Consider the following 21,048-nt stretch of genomic DNA (forward strand, 5'->3'; position numbering starts at 1 on the left):
GGGATATAAAAGGAAGTAATTAAATTCATAACTTAATATTTATTTATTTAATGTTAGAAGATAGAAGAGTGCTTATGGAATGATTTTGTGATTATTACAACATTTGTTAGGAGTATAGGAAAAGGTAACTTCGCATTACGAAATACCTGCACCTGCTATACTTAATAAGTTGCGGTTAATACTGCATTTCACTGCAGTGCAGCAGAATAGTATATTGTATAATATATAGATTCAATAGCCAAGAGTGACCTTTCCTTATGTTACCTATCTATTGTAGAAGCTGAAGAATAAACCCCGATTTCGTTGGTTGCTCTTTGCTTCTCCATGCCCAACTAATTCTATATGGTATAAGGTTCTTATTAACACATTCATTACCACTAAGTGCTACGGATTACGCTCGTAGCGCGTAGCCACGGGTTCGCCGTATGTAGCGCGTAGTCGCTACGAACAGTGTACCCGACAGTCGGGTTCTTGGTGTTGAATGTGTTAAGAACAACCCCAAATATGTATAATAATAAAATATCTGACCATAAAATTAGTCGTGGCTAAAACTGCTGCTTCTCTTTTTCTAACTAGCACAACTATGGTGATATTGGTGATACTACAAAAAAAAAACTAAACATAGTTTATCACAAAAACACTCCCGTAGGTGGACAAAGTTACTGAAAAAAAGAAAAGGTATAAATATGGCTAAATCTTCCTGTCAACAGTGTTTGCTTGGAAGTAAGCACCATCAGCCTGTGTGGCCTGCCGGTTGATCTGCCGGTGGCGGTCTCGGGAGACAATCTCCTCTAACACCTCACCATCACCTTTTATTAACCTGAAAACAGGATACAACTGAGAGACAGCAATATATCATCTTAATATCTACCATGCAAGAGGAATTTACTACATAATTTATATCAATAAGTTATGAATCTGGGGCTAGTTTTGTTTGAGTCCATGAAACCTTTGAAAAATCCAAGGAAAAATGTTATCAACATAAGATATAAGCCTTTAGTTTAGGCATTAAAAGGATGTATTAAACTGTAGCCTCCATGATTTGTTAATGTGATCAGTCTAATTGCTCTCAGATAAAAAAGTATAGGTAGTAATAAAGTTATGGAACTGGAATGATAGGATAACCTGTATCGGCCAGACTCCTCATCCAGCACCCGGCGCACAACACTTTGCTTCTGTTCCCATTCCTCTTTTGTCATTGGTGCCATTGCTCTAGACTTCTCCATTAACTCTAAAATTAGAAATAGCGGAAGCAGTTATAAAGTTGACCCAAAAATTTTTTATTAAGCTATGAGCTTCATCACATATGTTCCTTGAGTAATTCTAAGCATTTCAAGCCTGGGAGGCAATAAGAAATGTGTGTCTACTCGGATTTGTAATGGATTCAAACTTTCAACCCCTTTTTAACCCTGTTAGGGGATGAATTTTACAAAACGCTGAAATTACTTTTCCTGTCTTTTAATAATATCCCCAAATACAAAGATTCAAGTCCCGCGTTCGAAATTTTTTTTGATATCCATACAAACTTTCAACTCCTTTTTCACCACCTTAGGGGATGAATTTTCAAAAACGCTGAAATTAGTTTTCTTGTATTTTAATAATATATCGTTTTACGAAGTTTCAAATTTCTAGCTTAAAATAAAACTTGAACCCCATACAAACTTTCATCCCCTTTTTAACCCCCTTAGGGGTTGAATTTCTCAAAATCGCTTCTTATCTCTTGTACACTTTATAAATGTAATCTAGTGTGCAAATTTCAACTTTCTATCTTTTGTAGTTTCGGCTCCGCGTAGCAAAAATCTCCAACCAAATTTTTCACCTTTTTACGTTTTTCTTGTAAAATTACTATGAAATTGAAAAAACAAATATCAGCAATGAATTCTACGTCTTTGGTTTATACGAAAATGATACCAAACTTGCCCTAGTACCCACCAGGATCAGAGTAGATTTTTTTTAAAGATGACGGATGGCGGCCGTCTTTGTACCCCACCCTCCCCCCCACTTCACGCTAGAAATGCTTAGAATTACTCAAATATCAGATGTGATGAAGCTCATAGCTTAATAAAATTTTTTTGGGTCATGTATGGCAGCGTTACATAACTGACTCCAGTAAAAGCAGAGTAGATAAATCAACATTGTTAATAAATTCTGATGTGTTGAAGATACAATACTATATGAAACCTCTTCATTGCACAACCTCAAAATTTACAAGGAAACAAATAATTTATATAAAGACGGTGGTAAACAACAGGCAGCCTTATCAATAAGAAGTAATCTCTTCCAGACAACCTTCAGGTAGTGGAGAAATGATAAGATAATGATTGTTTTCGTAATTATTAATAATGATCAAAATATTTTTAATTGAAAATCTGCGAAAAGAGGCTAAAATTTTCAATTTTTCAAGTAGTACAGTGACAGTACTTATCCGTGATACCTTAGTACTGTGACTTATACGCGTAAACGTCCTTACGGAGAAGAATCTAAACTTATAACTGCAACAAGTTTATTCACTTTGGTAATTCACCGGAGAATAAAAACTACTTATCAATCAAACATTACCTATGGGTATATCAGCGGCCGCATCTTGCTTACTGGTCGACGTTTCGCGGCTCCGGCTCTTGCTGCGCTGTTTCTTCTTCAACTTTTTCTTTTCCTCCTTTAACTTCTTTTTAAGAATTTTCTCTGTCTTCTTTTGCTCTTTCTTCAATTTTTTCTTTAACTTGCGAAGTTTCTTTTTCTCTTGTGAGGAATCCGAACTGCTCGAACTAGAACTGGACGACGAGGATCGTCGACGTTTTTTTGACTTCTTTTTTCCCATAGCTAATTATTTATAATAATATAATAAAAGAAAGCTCATTTATTATCACGCTTTTTACTGAAACTACTGACGACCGAGTGAACTGAAAGAAAATTGAAAAACCAATTGTCAAACTCAAAACTCGTATTATTTTGACACTGGCATTTAGATTCGTTTCGTTTTTGCTTGGTAATTTCTTAAAAGACATTTCTTGGAATTTTAATAAAATTTTACTTCAAGGTTTAACGATACCTAAAATGAACAAAAATGCTTTTATTCTTTATTGTGGTTATCAGATCACAATTTTATCGTCACGCCCCAGCAGAAAACATAGGGAAAGTTCAGATATTTAATTAAAATACATAAATAGGGTAAGTGCGTCAGTTTTCCGTCCGGTGTCAGTTTCCGTCCACTTGACGGATTGGTAAATAACACATTTGATTTATAATTTGCTACTTGCGAAATATAATTTTTATGTGGATAGTTAAATTGTTTACATATTAAGGGTGCAATAAGTCCAAATTTGTGCAGCAATGAAGTATTATACTCAAATTTCGTCAAGTGGACGGAAACTGACACCGGACGAAAACTAGCACAATGACCCTACGTACTAAAATATGTGTTCCGCAATAATTAAATTATTTTATTTTATTAGCATTTCAATTATGTATCTATATGTTTAACGAAGATATTGAAGCTTCAATTAATCGTTATTTCGTCCCGCTGTGTCGCGTTTATCGATATATAACATGATTAAAATCGAATTTTCACATCCCTAAAAGACCACACATATACGTTTTTACGCAACATACACAACTTGATTTCACCTAAAAAGGGGACACCTTGATTTGAAGTCCATCTTATCAACAATATGGTTGTCCTTTTTTGACAAATGGCATTTTTAAAAGAGCAAGGAGAGAGAAATGATACTAGTTGCTCCGCCCTCAAAGAGAACAGACAAAGTTGGGGCCTTGGGCACACATAATATACTGGGTCAAGCAGATCTTGTCAGTAGAAAAAGGCGGCAAATTTAAAATATGTAGGCGCGAAAGGATATCATCCCATAGAAAATTTGAATTTCGCGCCTTTTACTACTGACAAGATTTGCTTGACCATCTATATATACCATAGACCTATAATATATAGAGACGGTGTCTCAGCGAGCTGTCACTGTTGCCACTTTTGTTTAGTGTACGATTAACAATGAGGCCCACCTTGCTGTAGCCATGTCGATAAAGTCATATCGATATACTATCGACATTTCTTGCAATTTTAATTTTACTTCAAAGGCTTAACGATACCTAAAATAACCAAAAACGCTTTAATTCTTTATTGTGGTTATCAGATCACAATTTTATAGTCACGCCCGATAAAATCTGTTAAAACACCCACGAGGCGTGGCGGTGAACGGTGGAATTTGTACTGTATATAAAACTGTAAATTTTATATAAAACTGTAGTCATTATAGTTGTATTGGGGCAGTTATTATAATAAGTCATTGGACAGTCCAACAACAGCTTGATAAATCACAAAAGTGATTTTAGTGTATTTTTGGACTGACTGCTAGTTTCCCCGCCACCACGTCAGCAGGGAACCAAGGGAAAGTTCAGATATTTAATTAAAATACATAAATACCTCCTAAAATAGGTGTTCCGCAATAATTGAATTATATTATTATATTATAATATATTCATTATCCATTAGCATTTCTATTATGTTTATGTTTAACGAAGATATTGAAGCTTCAATTAATCGCTATTTCGTTCCGCTGTGTAGCGTTTATCGATATATAACATGATTAAAATCGACTTTTGACATCCCTAAAAGAGCACACATATACGCTTTTACGCACACATATACAGCCTCGGCGCATCAAGAAAAGAAAGGCAACACTTGATTTGAAGTCCACCTTGTCAACAGTATGGTTGTCCTTATGCCATGGCAACCATGGCATTAAAAGAGCGAGGAGAGAGAAATGATACTAGTTGCTGCGCCGTGAAAGAGAACAGAAAGCAGCTACATATTAATAATCTGTGCAGAAAACGTTGGGCCCTTGATATATACAAAACTGTGTTGCCAGTATTCATTTACTTCCCTCAAAGTAGGGGGAATTTAACAACATGCTTACACTTCATAATGTCATGCGTTCCGCCTAAACGGTATGAGTTGTAAAAGAGGCGCGCGGGTGAGTGGGATGGAGGTAGAAATTCTTCCTGCGCTATCAAAATGTAAATAAAATCCCAAATCAATACAAAAAAACTTTTTCAATAGGTACGTAATAAACAGCATTAGTACATAAATTTACGTAAGAAAAAAATAGCTATTATCATTTCTATCTATGAGTACTGTGTGGCCACTTTCAATGCCGATTATTTCGTTTCCTATCACAGGTACAGCTATGAACATTATACGTACATGATGTACCTTTTAGGTTATAAGTTTCACCAAATTATTATCATTATGCCACGAATTTACATGCTCCCCTGTCGCTGGAAATAGATGATGACCAATAAGTTTTGTTAATGTCTGAAGCGCAAATTTTTTCTCAACATTGAATTGGCCAGGATTTTCCTTAATGTGATTCCGGAGATAAGATTCGGCAACACAGCAAATATAATATACTTCTTTCGTTACGTAAAGTAACCCGCCTTTATCCCTTAAGGCCACTACTTTGTAAGACCACAATTTTTCTTTCGCCAACATGTTATCAGTGCAAAAATCACATTTTAACCGAGTGATTATGTGCCGTACGACATATCCCGCTAAGTACCTATGTAATTTTTGTAGGCTGGGTCGTCATATAAATATGACATCATATCGATGTCATCTTGCATTTGCACTTGCACCGGCTGGTTATTGATTTGTTCATCACCATCATCAAATCATTCTGAAAGTGATGTCGAATTGATGCACTTTAATGCCGATGAACAAGTCAAAATAGCTACATCTTATAGTGGAACGCAGTTTCCAGTTGATCCAACTTGTAACTCCATGTGGCACATTCATTTCGGGTAGCTGCCCTTGAAATCCAGCGCGTTTGGGTTATCGTTATGCCGGGCCCAGTTTTATAAAGTTACAAGTTACAGGTTACAAGAGTACAGGCTACAGGCACCTGTAATGCACTGTGAACGGCTACAGGTGTTTTATAAATACACATAAATAATTACAGTTGTAAAGAACCACGGTCAATCTCGATTACATGTGAAATCTACAGGTGTGAACACATCACTATTTAAAAAAAAACGTGTGTCATAGATACTCGGTTCTCTACTAAATTATGTGTTTTTGTTTGCTGTAAAATATTGATTACTGGAAAAATGGCCAGAAATGAAGGAAAAATCGAGTGGTTGAGAGCGGCGTTCCATGCCAAGGATATACTTTTTGGGCCGTTTTCAGATTCAGATTAAGTTAGATTTAATGAAATATTTACGTAATAAGTAAATAACATGTAAATAAGTACTCTTTCACATTCTTACATTAAAATGTATCGTTTCGGTAGCGGCTCAAAGATAAATACGGTAAATGCACTATACTTAAATAAAGAGACGAATGCTAATAAATCAACGACAAATATCGGCAATAATCCCTTTCCATTTTCTAGTAGATAAAATAAAACGAATCGTCAATAAAATCAATATCAAACATATTGTCACTTTATTTCCTATTTACTATATATTTCAGATACATTAACAAAAACTGATAAGGTGCATGGAAAAGTATGCATGCCCTGGCACAATCGTTGGCGTTGGTGCTTAACAATAAAGAGTAAAGTTTAAAATCTCTCAGAAAACGAGTCTACAAGTAACTGCTGTTGTGCTGTTACAGGACTCAAGACGTATGTAAGTTTTTGTTACAAGTGTACCAATCTACACTTGTAATTTACAATATTTTTATAAAACGCTTGTTCGATTATGAGTTTAAAACTATAAAACTCCCGTATTTTCGTCTATGGTTGAGCTACAGGCACTTGTACCTGTAACCTGTAAAATTGTAACACAGTACTTTTATAAAACGCAAATTGTAAAAAACGGAGCAAGTGTTGCCAGTAAACGCCTGTAAACTTGTAACTTGTAACTTTATAAAACTGGGCCCTGTTATAAATTGTTTTCGGGTGCGGGAGACACGTGTTAAATGTTTGTCGGACATAAGTATATGCTCGAGGCGAGTAGAAGTGTAATGTGAGGCAAAATTTCCTAAATTCTGGAGTATATTTTGGCATTGGCCATTTTTTTCCTGTATTTTTAAAAGCTATGCTGTTGTATAGCTCTGCAGCATAAACATTTTCAGACAGTATGTTACACAAATCGTTAAGAATTGATATACCTATCTCTCGTTGCGTAACTTTTTTAAAATATTTTTTAGTGATTCATTTTGTTTCTTTAAGCGGCGTGTTTTTTGTTGTAGGAGTTTGATTTTTTTTGTCAGTTTGCGTTGCAGTATCACTTTCTTCTTCAATTTTTGTCGCAGTGAATCCTTTTCCTGAGAATCGATAATTGTTGACAGTATAGAAGTCGAAGACAAAGACGGTGATTTGAGGTGTGTTTTATTAGTGTCGTCTCGTGAGGTACCCTGAAAAATATACTTAGGTATAATTACTATAGATGGTCAAGCAAATCTTGTCAGTAGAAAAAGGCGCGAAATTTAAATTTTCTATGAGACGATATCCCTTCGCGCCTACATTTTTCAAATTTGCCGCCTTTTTCTACTGACAAGATCTGCTTGACCAACTATATATACGAAATAAATAAGATCAAAAACATTCAAACGTTAATTTGAAAAACATACCGATTGTGGTGAACTTGAATTGCGCTGTTTCAAGTAATTACAATTGTCGCTGATAAAAACAGGTACATCCTGAAATGAACAAACAAATAAACGAAATTATATTATGATTTAACTAATCTATACTTTAATATCATCAACTTAAACATTAACCCGTTATTCGTAAAACTTTACGGGTCTAATTTACTTAAATTATGTTTTATCCGGTTCTTACATAATCTTCGCCTTATAAAATTCTGACCAGAGATCCACATTTAGGAGGATTCCTTCGGATCCGCAGTTATACATTTTCAACACAATCGGACACAAACTATAATCTGGCACATTCACTTTCAACCCTTCGCGCCTCCTACTAGGTATGTCCGAGCCATAGACTTATAATATATAGAGACGGTGTCTCAGCGAGCTGTCACTGTTGCCACTTTTGTTTAGTGTACGATTAACAATTTAACACCACCTTGCTGTAGCCATATCGAAGTCATCGATAAACTATCGACATTTCTTACAATTTTAATTTTACTTCAAAGGTTTGACGATATCTTAAATGAACAAAAACGCTTTTATTCTTTATTGTGGTTATCAGATCACAATTTTATCGTCACGACCAAGCAGGGAACCAAGGGAAAGTTCAGATATTTAATTAAAATACATAAATACCTACTAAGATATGTGTTCCGCAATAATTGAAATATTTTATTATATTCTAATATATTTATTATTCATTAGCATTTCAATTATGTATATGTTTAACGAAGATATTGAAGCTTCAATTAATAGCTATTTCGTTCCGCTGTGTAGCGTTTATCGATATATAACATGATTAAAATCGACTTTTCACATCCCTAAAAGAGCACACATACACGTTTTTACGCACACGTACACAGCCTGGATGCATCAAAAAAGGCAACACTTGATTTGAAGTTCACCTTGTCAACAGTATGGTTGTCCTTTTTTGACAAATGGCATTTTAAAAGAGCGAGGAGAGAGAAATGATACTAGTTGCTGCGCCGTCAAAGAGAACAGAAAACGTAGGGGCCTTGGACCGAGCCTAAAAAGTTCAAGATGGCGGCCAATATTTGCAATTCATATTACAAGGGAGATCTTACTATTCTTCTCCCGATGATGTGTATTTGATGGGGTTTGTTGCTATTTTAAAAATACAGTTACCTGTTCAAAAAGGTACTTACTTTAGTCGGGACCGTGCCATGTCGTAATTTGCGCAAGCCGGTTTTACTAGTATACTTATTTTGCTCATCAAAATGGACCGAGCATATTCGACTATGTTTAGTCGGTTTCCATGTGGCGTCATTTCGATTTTGCCTAATTTTTTCCGTCCACGTCGCAGACAGAAGCGGATCAGTCGGAAATCTAAAACGAACATTACACCCAAATAAATATATGAACAAAACTAAATAAATAATTAATCTTATTTGATAAAAAACATATTTTAAAATGAAATAATGAAAAATTATTAAATATATAATTTTCTATAATAGGGAATATTAAGCAAAACTCTCCATAGAGGGCGTCACTAACTCAATCACATGTCCTACCGTGAAACACGACAATCGAAAGTTCGGTTTCTGCCTCTCTATCACTCTTGCTTATTCGATCGATAGAGAGGCAGATAACGAAATTTCGATTTTCGGGTTCGCGGTCGGCCACCTGTAAATGCATCAATGCCATAGTAAAAACTTGTCAAAAAACTGTTTAAGGCGTAGTATGTATAAGTTACTCTATGGTTTACTAAACAAATTAGTGCTGCACTCTGGCGGCAGAACATTGCAGTAATACTCCCTATTATACAAGGAACTTTAATTAAGCGTATTCATTTTAGTTGAATGTAAACGTCATGTCCCATTTTGAGGAAACAATATTCACTACACTGGTAACATTTATAAGAAATGGCGGCTGACGCTGACCATAGGATCCTAGGAATAGAAGTAGTTTACTCGTGCCCAAACGCGTGCCTCCGTGAGGGACAAAACATACGCAATGCGACACTTATGATTGGTCGAGTTTATTTGTTGCCCACCATAATCCGTACTAAATTTACGGTGGGGACCAAGGCTGTGACAAGGACAAACAATAATAGCTCTTTCGCTGCTACTCCTGCTGAAAGATATATAACACTATCCTGTTCGGTCACTTCACCTCCCTCCACCTTTCATGCCAGATCCAGTTATTGACTAGTTCATGCGGCTGACGAAAATTTGGATTTTTTGTATTTACGATTACATAAAAATATCACATTAAACTCGATACTTACGCGTGAAATGTAATGTCAGTCGGTTTGTTTTTATGATATGATGCGTTGTGACACCCATTTACTGCACAAACAACCATCTTTCCTGTGTTTTAGTTTCTTAATCGGGAGGTGTACAACTGTACACAAAACGATTTGACTGCGTTGCTGCCGGAATGCTGCGTGAGGGCCCTTCGAATACGATGACACGACGTCGCACTTGAAATGGCTTCACTAGGGATGTATTTACGGAGTACGAACTAGTGATCTATATGGTTTAACGATACCTAAAATGAACAAAAACGCTTTTATTCTTTATTGTGGTTATCAGATCACAATTTTATAGTCACGCCCCAGCAGGGAACCAAGGGAAAGTTCAGATATTTAATTAAAATACATAAATACCTACTAAAAGATGTGTTCCGCAATAATTGAATTATTTTATTACATTATAATATATTCATTATCCATTAGCATTTCAATTATGTTTATGTTTAACGAGGATATTGAAGCTTCAATTAATCGCTATTTCGTTCCGCTGTGTAGCGTTTATCGATATATAACATGATTAAAATCGACTTTTCACATCCCTAAAAGAGCAACATATACGCTTTTACGCACACATACACAACCTGGTTCTACCTAAAATGATAAAGCCTTGATTTGAAGTCAATCTTGTCAACAGTATGGTTGTCCTTTTTTGACAAACGGCATTTTTAATAAGAGCGAGGAGAGAGAAATGATACTAGTTGCTGCGCCGTCAAAGAGAGCAGAAAACGTTGGGGCCTTGGTTGGGGCCTTGATGGAGATGAGTGATGACGATGCACTGAAATATGAAACCCAAGGCCCCTACGCAGCGAAATGATATACATGGAAGTATTCTGTCCGCTCAATTATGACCCAACGCAAACTACCCCGCGATAGGCGGTACTTACAAACTGCTCGATTGGCAATCTCAGTACGCGACCGAGATGACAGTCAGTGACAAATGGCTAAATTGATTTATAAAAACAACGTTTTTTGTAATTAAAAATATATTCATGTGTCGTGAAGTGCTGCAGAAGTTATTTTAGTTCATACCAAGGACAGTGGAATCACTTTTCACTTGTAGTAAACAGATAACTTCAGTAAAATTTGGAAAAAACATGACGATTTGTTTTCAATACTACCGTGCTAAGCCAAAACGTAACAACTGCATACGACTTTCATAACAACATACGACTTTTTAAATTGCGAGGATAATAGGGATGGTGTTATGCCAAATGAAGTAGACTATTTTATTAACTTGTGTTTGGTTTAGGTATTTTATATATAATTATAAATAAATTCCTTCTTACAGATTTGTATTTTCCTTTTTTATTTCATGAGATGGAGCTATAAAAAAACTACCTACTTATTTCAAATTAATAATCAAATTTGGTATTGCCATTTTACATTACTTTCCATTCAGATTCCCACAAGATGCTATTCGCAGAGAACTATGGAAAAAAGCGTCCAATTAGAGAGACATGAAATTGAGTGGATGCCTGGCAAGATATCTAGAATGGTGTACTTTCGTTTGGGCCAAATACGTTTCGCCAAATTTCACTTCCCAACAAACTTATCGCAATAGTTTCATTTCCCAAAGAAACCTTTAGCAAATTCCGCAGCCTCCTCTCTATTAGTACCTATGTAAATTGTATGCCATGCAATATTTTGGGACATGTAAGTTATGCTTAATGATACATTTGGGTTTACTATTGAATGGGCCAAAAACGTTTCCCAAAGTATCACATCCCAAACTATGTTTCCCAAATTATCATTTCCCAAAAAAATGTTTGGCAAAACAACTTATCGCAAATTTTTAGTTAGCAATAGTCTTTTTTGGCAAGTTATTGTTTAGCAAATAATTACTTAGACAAGTTTCATTTTCCCAAATATTATTTAGTCAAATGTATCATTAAGCATAACTTCCATGTCCCAAAATATTGCGTGGCATATAATTTACATACCAATAGAGAGGAGGCTGCAGAATTTTATTTGTCTGGTATTTAATTGATCATTACATATACATAGTAAAATGTAACGTCAAAAAAAACATTCTTACTGCCAAAAATATGTAGTAAATGATCACTAAAATTAAAACTCCATTTTAATGTAAAATGATAACCAAATTTGTTACATCTTGCTATTTTATTAAAGCAAATAACACCAAAGTAATCATTGTAACCCAAAAATATTAAATAACCACCAATATGTAAACCACATTTTAGTTTAATACTTATGTCATGCAAATTCTTTACTTCTCGTTATTCTATTAAATTAATTAATCCACTTTGATGACCTTTTTCTAGTACATAGTATTTCGTTTCTGTAAGGACCGCAGTTCTAACCTAACCTAACCCACTTTTCTAATAGCATTTCGATTCTGTGAGGGTCACAGTTCTATTCTAACTTAACCTAACCCACTTTTCTGATAGCGGTTCCATTTTGTGAGGATCGCAGTTCAAACCTAACCGAACCCACCCAAATTACGTAGAATTTAACGTACCTATATTAGCATTACAAAAAGTACTTTAAATAGAGATGCCTGTTTGTCAAATTTGCGAAGTGACAATTTTGACCAAACATCTTTTTGGAATATAATATTAGACAATAAAAAACGTTTGCTAAATAAGTTTTTGTCCTAATACAATTTGACAAAGTAGAATCATGTCAAATGATTATTTGACCAAATAAATTATATGCGAAGTGTCACTTTGCTAAAGGTTCCTTTGGGAAATGAAACTATTGCGATAAGTTTGTTGGGAAGTGAAATTTGGCGAAAAGTATTTGGCCCAAACGAAAGTACACCGCGCGAACGGCTGTGGTCCCATACAAAATTTTCATTTTGCACCTTTTTCTACTGACAAACTTGCTTGACCGGCTATACACATATAAAATATTCTGAACTGAAAGTGGGGATTTATTGTGACTCCGCCTGTTCAAATAGTTTTGACCCGATTCTTGTACCCATGTAAATTTTGCAGACTGTATAGCCAGTCCGATTTCTAAGATCAAGTTCGCCATACATTTACTGTGGCGTACTTGATCTTAGAAAAACGGACAGACTATACCTGAACGTGACTTCGCACTGCCATACAGATAGATAATAAAATATACAAAATACTTATTATAGCGGAATACATTTATACAACAATGATATATATTTACTTATGTTGAGTTAGTCTGTCATGTCATAACAACATTTTAACTAGTTATCTTTTAATCTGCATTAAATTATTATACGTGAATTATTTGACTGGTTCTTCACTGTATGGCATAAACCTATCCCTGTCCAAGTCATATTCTAATCAAATATGAACCGCGAACTCTAAGCGGCCAGTACGTACAGCAAGAAGGTTATTAGCGGATTAATGTCGCTGATTGGTAGTTATTGACATGATATGCATTTCATCTACACTTAGCTATGTACCATTAGAGTAATAAAGATGACTCTTATTTTGTTTACCAGCTTTGATTACAGGCTCTGTAAACGCGTCGTCCTATTTGAATGTAGGCTTAATTGTGTATGTGTGCTAATTTGGCCCGAGAATTTGAACGGTAATGTTCCTAAAGGCGGTTTCCATACTAAATATATGCGTTCACTGCCCCTACGTTTATTGTTCTATTTGACGGCGCAGCAACTAGTATCATTTCTCTCTCCTCGCTCTTTTAAAATGCCATTTGTCAAAAAAGGACAACCATACTGCTGACAAGGTGAACTTCAAATCAAGTGTTGCCTTTTTTGATGCATCCAGGCTGTGTATGTGTGCGTAAAAGCGTGTATGTGTGCTCTTTTAGGGATGTGAAAAGTCGATTTTAATCATGTTATATATCGATAAACGCTACACAACGGAACGAAATAGCTATTAATTGAAGCTTCAATATCTTCGTTAAACATATACATAATTGAAATGCTAATGAATAATAAATATATTAGAATATAATAAAATATTTCAATTATTGCGGAACACATATCTTAGTAGGTATTTATGTATTTTAATTAAATATCTGAACTTTCCCTTGGTTCCCTGCTGGGGCGTGACGATAAAATTGTGATCTGATAACCACAATAAAGAATAAAAGCGTTTTTGTCCATTTTAGATATCGTCAAACTTTTGAAGTAAAATTAAAATTGTAAGAAATGTCGATAGTTTATCGATATGACTTTATCGACATGGCTACAGCAAGGTGGTGTTAAATTGTTAATCGTACACTAAACAAAAGTGGCAACAGTGACAGCTCGCTGAGACACCGTCTATATATATATTATGTCTATGATGAAACCTCTATGTGACGATGACACCTGTGACTAGGGTTTGGTCCCATCGGTTTGTCCGTGTCGATATTTTAGTTAGATCTTGATTGTTCTTATATTATATCGATAGATAATTTAATTATAATGTAAAAATGCCGTACCTTTTAACATTTCACGTATATATATTATTGCATAAGTTAGTTAGACCAAGAAAAATCTGCAGCGATTTTATAGCCCACGCAGTGCAAGTGTTATTTTAAACGTCAACTTCTATGCAATTATGACGTATAAAGCCTCCTCCACACTCGTGTGCGAATCGCGGCGCGAAGCCGCGAACGCGAGTGTGGCGTCGATTTTCGCAGATAGCGTAATCGACTCCACACTCGCGTTCGCGGCTTCGCGCGCGATTCACGCGCATAGTCTGGAGGGGGCTTAAAGTATAAATAACACTTGCACGACGTGCGCTATCAAAATCACTGCAGACTTTTATCAAAACCCTATTCCGCATAAGTACGATTTATCGACCACTCATGTTTTAATAGAATTTCAACCTTAAAGTTTCGATTTAAGCTTCAAATTAAATTAGATTTTAGAATAATAAATAATAATAATACTTGTCTTCATCATCACCAAACTTAAGTACTTATAGGAATATACCTACATAGTATTTATTTTTTAAATATTCTAGAACCAAGACATTAAATAAAAGAAGAGCATACTGACATACATTCCTAGTGCTAGAACTGTACTCGTATTGCTGCTATGCTATAATTTAGCGTAGATACTTATTTCTTATACAGGATGGCCCATTTAGATCGGTTAGTATGGGACAATCTGAAACGATTTTAGTAACAAGAAAAACTGCATTCATACATTTAAAATTAGTATGTAAGTACTCAGCTCGGGAATCGAACCCGGACGTTTTGGAAAATTAAACTAACACTATTATTACTATTACCTATTTCTATTTGGATATCGATTGTGTAGGTCTCTTAAGCAGTAAATGTTACTATTATATGAAACATAATGTCTGAAATGAATTTAATGAATTGTTTTCATATACCTATTTTAATAAGTTTTCAAAATGACCACCATTATTTTCACCAAGAAGAAGAAGAAAATAAATCAATACAATATTCAACTCGTTTAGGTAGTAAGGGGTCATCCATTAATTACGTCACACGTTTAGGGGGAGGGAGGGGGTCAAGAAAATGTGACATATTGTGACATGGGGGAGGGGGGAGACACAAACTTTGTGACGTCACTTTAACTTCATCAGTAACCGATTTTTTTTTTCATTTATTTTATTCGCTGTACATTTAAATAACAAGTTTTTAAAACGATAATCGTTTTTATTCTTTTAATTTTCTTTCCTAAGCAGTTTTGGGTTATAAAATTACTAATATTTATATCGTCAAAAATATTTTGATAAAATATTAATAATACTTAGGTACTTAATTCGATTTGGCGATTTCGTAGAAAAAATGTGACGTCACACTAGGGGGGAGGGGTTTGCCAAATGTGACCAAATGTGACAAGGGGGGGGGGGGAGGGGTCAAAAAACCTAGAAATTCGTGTGACGTAATTAATGGATGACCCCTAAGTAAAATTGTCATTTGTCTCTATGGTTGTTTGTAGCTCTTTGCCAGTGTCGCAACTTGTTAAATGTAGGAATGCAGTTTTTAGGGTTCCGTACCCAAAAGGTAAAAAGGGACCCTATTACTAAGACTTCGCTGTCCGTCCGTCCGCCTGTCTGTCACCAGGCTGTATCTCACGAACCGTGATAGCTAGAGAGTTGAAATTTTCACAGATGATGTATTTCTGTTGCCGCTAATATAACAACAAATACCGACTAAAAACAGAATAAAATAAAGATTTTAATGGGGCTCCATACTACAAACGTGATTTTTGACCAAAGTTGCAACTGAGCAACGTCGGGCGTGGTCAGTACTTGGATGGGTGACCGTTTTTTTTTTGGAAATTTTTACCGTTTTTTTTTTTCATTATGGTACGGAACCCTTCGTGCGCGAGTCCGACTCGCACTTGCCCGGTTTTTTCGTGTAACTAAAATCGATGACATGGTTCCTAAGAAGAGATCATCGTATGTCTTATAGTTTCAGATTTTTCCATACTGACCGATCTAAATGGGCCATCCTGTATATTCATATATATATACCTACGTATGAACGTAGATGTGGAAGTAAAGTTCAACTTTTGTACCTACACTAACCAAAATCATTCGCATTACCTACATCAGCATTCCACCGTCCCGACACAGACAGAGTGCAATCACAAATTGTTCCTCCAGGCGGCGTAGCACGGTCGCGTTTTTATCCCTTATCACCATGCCTGTCACGTTCTAACAAGTATGTTAGTGCGAAAGGGACGCGCATAGTGATAGTCGATAAAAATGGAACCGTGCTGCGCCCGCAGGTGCATTTACAAATGGAAAAAATCCCTACGCAACCCAGATACCTTCATGTCGCGATTGAGCGGCGACACGTCATAGGAGACCGATGAATAATTGACGGAGATGCGCTATCGAGTAAAGGAAATCTGGAACATCAGCACTTGAAAAATCATTGACTTGTAAACCTTATGTCATGAGAATAAAACATACAATTGATTAAGTTCTTGACTGTAGTTGCGGCAGATAGGCTTGGAGGCGAAACGCGCATGCGCGTCCGCGCCTCGCCCGCGAGCCGCGCTACACACACCATCGGACCTCCACTGAGAAACGTGCTCTACAAAATCATTAAAAAATACGCAAGTGATGTTTTGAGGGTTAGCTGGGTAGGAGTTAAGATGTTGGCGGGGGGCGGGGACAGCGTGGCGGTGTCGGAGGCGCCGAGCAGCGACAGTGAGGGCTCGGACTGCGAGGGGGGCCCGGAGGCAGAGCAGGACGCCGCACTCACCGAGGAGTGGGCACGCGAGCTGCTCGCCGCTGCTGGGGTCAACCACGCCAACGAGGTACATTTTGCTAAGTTTTAGTAACTCTTTGCCAGTTGGTTTGGGTGAACTCGAGTTTCAATTCAATGAAGATTTGTATTTTTGAGACTAGATGTCCTCATTCAGAAATGAGGAAAATTTGTATACAGTGCAATCACAGGGCAATAAATATTAACCTTCCTGACCTACTCTTATTCATACCTAATGCTACAGACACAGACCATACAGACCATATCATGTGTATCGAAAAAAACTAGGCTTAATAGGTGACATGTACATGCCCTTATTAGGTTCATGTGGAGTCCCGTGCGGGCATCGCCGGGGCGCTGTCCCGCGTGCTGGCCGTCACCATCTGTTACGAGAGCGGTGGCGAGCGGCGCTCTCTCCCCCTGGTGGTCAAGCTGCCACCGCGCGATCCCTTCGGCCGCCTCTTCGTGGCCGAAGCACAGTTTGACACCCGCGAGATACTCTTCTACACTGAACTGGCGCCGGCGCTGAATAAGCTGGCTGAAGAAGCGCTGGGACCCGGCATGGGCTTGCCGATACCTAAATGTATGAAGGCTAGATTACCAGGTTAGTGTGTTATACCTACTCAGACGCTGGTGCCCTCTGTAGTCTGCTGTCTGTGTAGACATGCAGATGCAGATATGTAACCACGACGGTTCAAATATTGCCTCAAACCCTTCTATATAATAGATCCTTCAATTAAATACGATCTGAATACGATTGACATATGAAAGAAAAATACATCTTGCCAAGATGAAATTAAATGCCAACCGCGCATAAAAGTTTCGCACTTTTATATTTTTCAATAAGGTATTCACAGCCTATTCCCGAAACTACAGTAAAATGTGAAAAATACACAATATAGTTCTTATCAATTTACCTATAACCTATAAGTAGGTAGATGAGGAAAACCTAGGAAATGCAAGGCAAGCGTGAGTCGATCTTCAGAATATAAAAACATAGGTACCTACCTAGATGACCTCACAGAGTTTATGAACCGGCTAAAATACCTAATGGATTGTTGAATGTTGAGATTTGAGATAGGTCGCCGAGCTCATTGTGACGTCACTACTTAACACGTCGACCGCTCTCAGCTCGCTGCGGCGTCCCACTTTCAGCACCCGACACTCATGAGTCATGACCTATTTAGCTATTTTTTTCTTTTTGATTCTTCATTGTTTTTATTTTTTCAGTTATTTACCCGCTCTCGACGTTGAGTATACTTTATCGATAGATAATATTATATAGATTGCTTTGTACCTAGGCATACAAATTGTTCTATATAATATAATGCTATGTTCAGTATCGTAAGTTTCCGAAGCAACTAACAAAACAGAAAAAAGTACCCAATTCAAATTTAATTTGAGAAGAAGAAGAGAGATACCATCAACACATAAGTAGCACAGAGTTAAATTGTACTGGTAACTCCGGGTTTAATCGGTTAGCTCCGAGTTAGTGATGACCCTGGATGGCGCAAGTGGCCTTAGGTACTCATGATAGTTTCCATTTTATTTTCATTATTTTAGGCAGTTAGGTAAACATGTGGACGTGAAAAGTTGCACTTTCGCAAAGGCGTGTTGTCAATCCTCTTTATTGTACCTAAGGTACAATAAATAAAAGAAATCCAAATACCTACTCATTACCATATAGTAAAGACTAAAGATACCCTCTTGTGTGGTAGATGAAATTGGCGGCGACAGCGAGCTGGTGCTGGAGGACGTTACGTCGGCGGGCTACGAGGCTGCGCAGTTTGCAGAGGGGTTGAGCGTGAGGCGAGCGCGCGCAGCACTGCACGCGGCCGCGCGCTTGCACGCGCTGGCGCTTGCATTGCGTGAGCGCGAGGGCCCGCTCGATTCCCGCTTCGACTTCCTGTTCCCTTGCGAACGCGCCGCAGCCGGCTACCTGCGCCTCGTGCGCCGCGGCCTACCGCAGCTCGAGGCGTTCCTCCGCGCGCGCCCCGACTGTGCCGAGGAGGCCGCCGCCGTCTCCGCCCTAAGCGAGCGCGCGCCTTCGCTGCTCGGCACGCTCCTTCGGCCCGCCGAGCCTGCGCCCCTCGCCCACGCGGACTTCTGGAGCGGCAATCTCCTGTTCAGGGAGCGGGACGGCGAATGCGAATGTATTGCCCTGGACTGGCAAATGGTGTCGCTAGGGCGACCGATGGACGACGTAGCGCTTCTGCTGCTTTCGTCCTTGACGCCGGAGCTGCGTCGAGAAGTGGGGTCAGAGCTGATAGAGGAGTACGGTGAACGGTTGGAGGCAGAGTGCAGACGGCTGGGCGCCGGCGGGTCGGGAGTGGTGGTGAGGCGCGCGCTGGCGGCGGACTGGCCGCGCGCGGCGCTGCGGGCGCTGCTGCTGTGCGCCGGCAGTGTGGACGTGGCGCTGGGCGAGCCGCGCGCGGAGCGCCGCCTGCTCGAGGCCGTGCGCGACCTGCACGCGCAAGGCGTGCTGGCGCTGAAGCCCGACACCGAACATTGAAAGTATTGAGACGCAATGCCGTGCCGAGTTTCGGGCGGAGAACGAGAGAGATACCTACAAATTGACCGCAATTTATATTTCTTACTTTAATTAACATTCAGTCGGGTATCGTTTTTAATGTCGAGTTAATTGAAGCACAAATTACAATTAGCGACGTGTTGTGTGTTGTGACAAAGGTTCGTCTTAATTTATCTAGAACAGCCGGGTCGCCAAGAAGCGCCCGGCCTCGTTTACAATGCAGACGGTGCAAAGCCTAATTAAAGACTGAATTTACGTAATTATAAGTGTCTACGTTGTGCTTCGATGTTACGTGTTGTAGGTTGTAGGGGGATATTATTGCTCATTGTATTGAAGGCTAGAATGCATTGCGGTCTATTGACTATTATTTAAACTAAAGAACATACAAAATAAATTATCAATATTTAGAAAAAAGTTTTATTGTACCACGCAACCTTCACTAGTGTTTAAAAACCGAAATTAACTTGCAGACAGACAAGGGTCAGGTGAAACTAGACAAAAGCTTATAATTAGAGGCAAATTCATCCTTTTGCGATTTCAGGGTTGGTCCCGTATCGTACAGTCGACGTCAAATAACCTGTTTACATTTTGCGCCTTATTACAAAGGGAGTAAGGTGCAAAAGGAAGTAAGATGTAACTGTAAACATATGTTTGACGTCGACGGTACTCAATGAAACTTATTCTGAGTATGATCTATACACACTTCCTAAAAATTCCTTAAATGCAAATTGGGGGTGACTATATCGACTTGGTGATGTTTGTGATAAGGTAGAAAATTTAACGTATAGATAGGATAAGTAAAAATATTTTTATTGTTGGTTTGACACTAAATACCTCATTAAATTTTTCTTTGAAACATTGTAGGTACCTATATTATACCTATTAATTAAACATCCATGTTTTGTGTAAATGCGAAAATGTTAACCGCGCGTATCACATCCTCAGCGCGCGGTGTTAGCAGCTAGGTTAACATTAGGTACACTGATACCCACTGTGGTACACACACATATTATGTAAGTAAGTACATTTAATACATTATTTGACATGAAAAACTCATCTCCGTATCAATAACAATTTTTATTTGTTTTACAAGGGGCAAAGTTGTTGTTGAACCGCTCGTGCTAATATCGATATCCGAGCAAGCGAATGATTCCAAAATGGAACCACTCGCTATGCTCGTGGTTCGAACGAAAAGTGGAATCTTGAGCGTCGCGAGGGTTCAAGGCACGAGGGTTAAACAAATTTTGCCACCGAGTGAAACATAACATTTTTCACCACACCAACGCAAGGAAAATACTAACTGTAAAATATCATACAAGATCAAATCAAATCCAAACGAACGTTATTACATAGGTAGGTATGTATCATTCAATATCATCATTTAAAAGTCAATCCTACCAGCCAACATAAGGAATCAATCCCAAATTTGCATAAGATTATACTTTGCCTCAAATGTGGATAAAATGCAACTTTCTTATCAGTTTTTGAAAAATGAAG

At 37.8% G+C, this 21,048-nt stretch overlaps 2 protein-coding genes and 1 long non-coding RNA gene across 3 annotated transcripts; 1 reads left to right on the forward strand and 2 right to left on the reverse strand.

Annotated features, from left to right (window-relative positions):
* Window positions 1-32: 32 nt before the first annotated feature.
* Window positions 33-2,906, reverse strand: LOC134677591 (ADP-ribosylation factor-like protein 6-interacting protein 4). Its single transcript, XM_063536067.1, has 3 exons — window positions 2,560-2,906; window positions 1,126-1,231; window positions 33-820 (listed from the first exon to the last, which is right to left on the reverse strand). The coding sequence occupies exons 1-3, from the start codon at window positions 2,816-2,818 to the stop codon at window positions 691-693; spliced, it is 495 nt and encodes a 164-aa protein (XP_063392137.1). The 5' UTR covers window positions 2,819-2,906; the 3' UTR covers window positions 33-690.
* A 3,402-nt stretch (window positions 2,907-6,308) lies between these two features.
* On the reverse strand, window positions 6,309-8,968 carry LOC134679659 (uncharacterized). The gene is made up of 3 exons (XR_010100370.1): window positions 8,767-8,968; window positions 7,583-7,651; window positions 6,309-7,366 (listed from the first exon to the last, which is right to left on the reverse strand). It is a non-coding gene; the product is annotated as an uncharacterized LOC134679659 (long non-coding RNA).
* Window positions 8,969-16,550: 7,582 nt separating this feature from the next.
* Window positions 16,551-19,965, forward strand: LOC134677729 (uncharacterized). The gene is made up of 3 exons (XM_063536189.1): window positions 16,551-17,073; window positions 17,343-17,625; window positions 18,740-19,965. The coding sequence occupies exons 1-3, from the start codon at window positions 16,780-16,782 to the stop codon at window positions 19,531-19,533; spliced, it is 1,371 nt and encodes a 456-aa protein (XP_063392259.1). The 5' UTR covers window positions 16,551-16,779; the 3' UTR covers window positions 19,534-19,965.
* The last annotated feature ends 1,083 nt before the right edge of the window (window positions 19,966-21,048 follow it).

Source organism: Cydia fagiglandana, chromosome 2 (genome assembly GCF_963556715.1).
Source record: "Cydia fagiglandana chromosome 2, ilCydFagi1.1, whole genome shotgun sequence".
NCBI classification, from domain to species: Eukaryota; Metazoa; Arthropoda; class Insecta; order Lepidoptera; family Tortricidae; genus Cydia; species Cydia fagiglandana.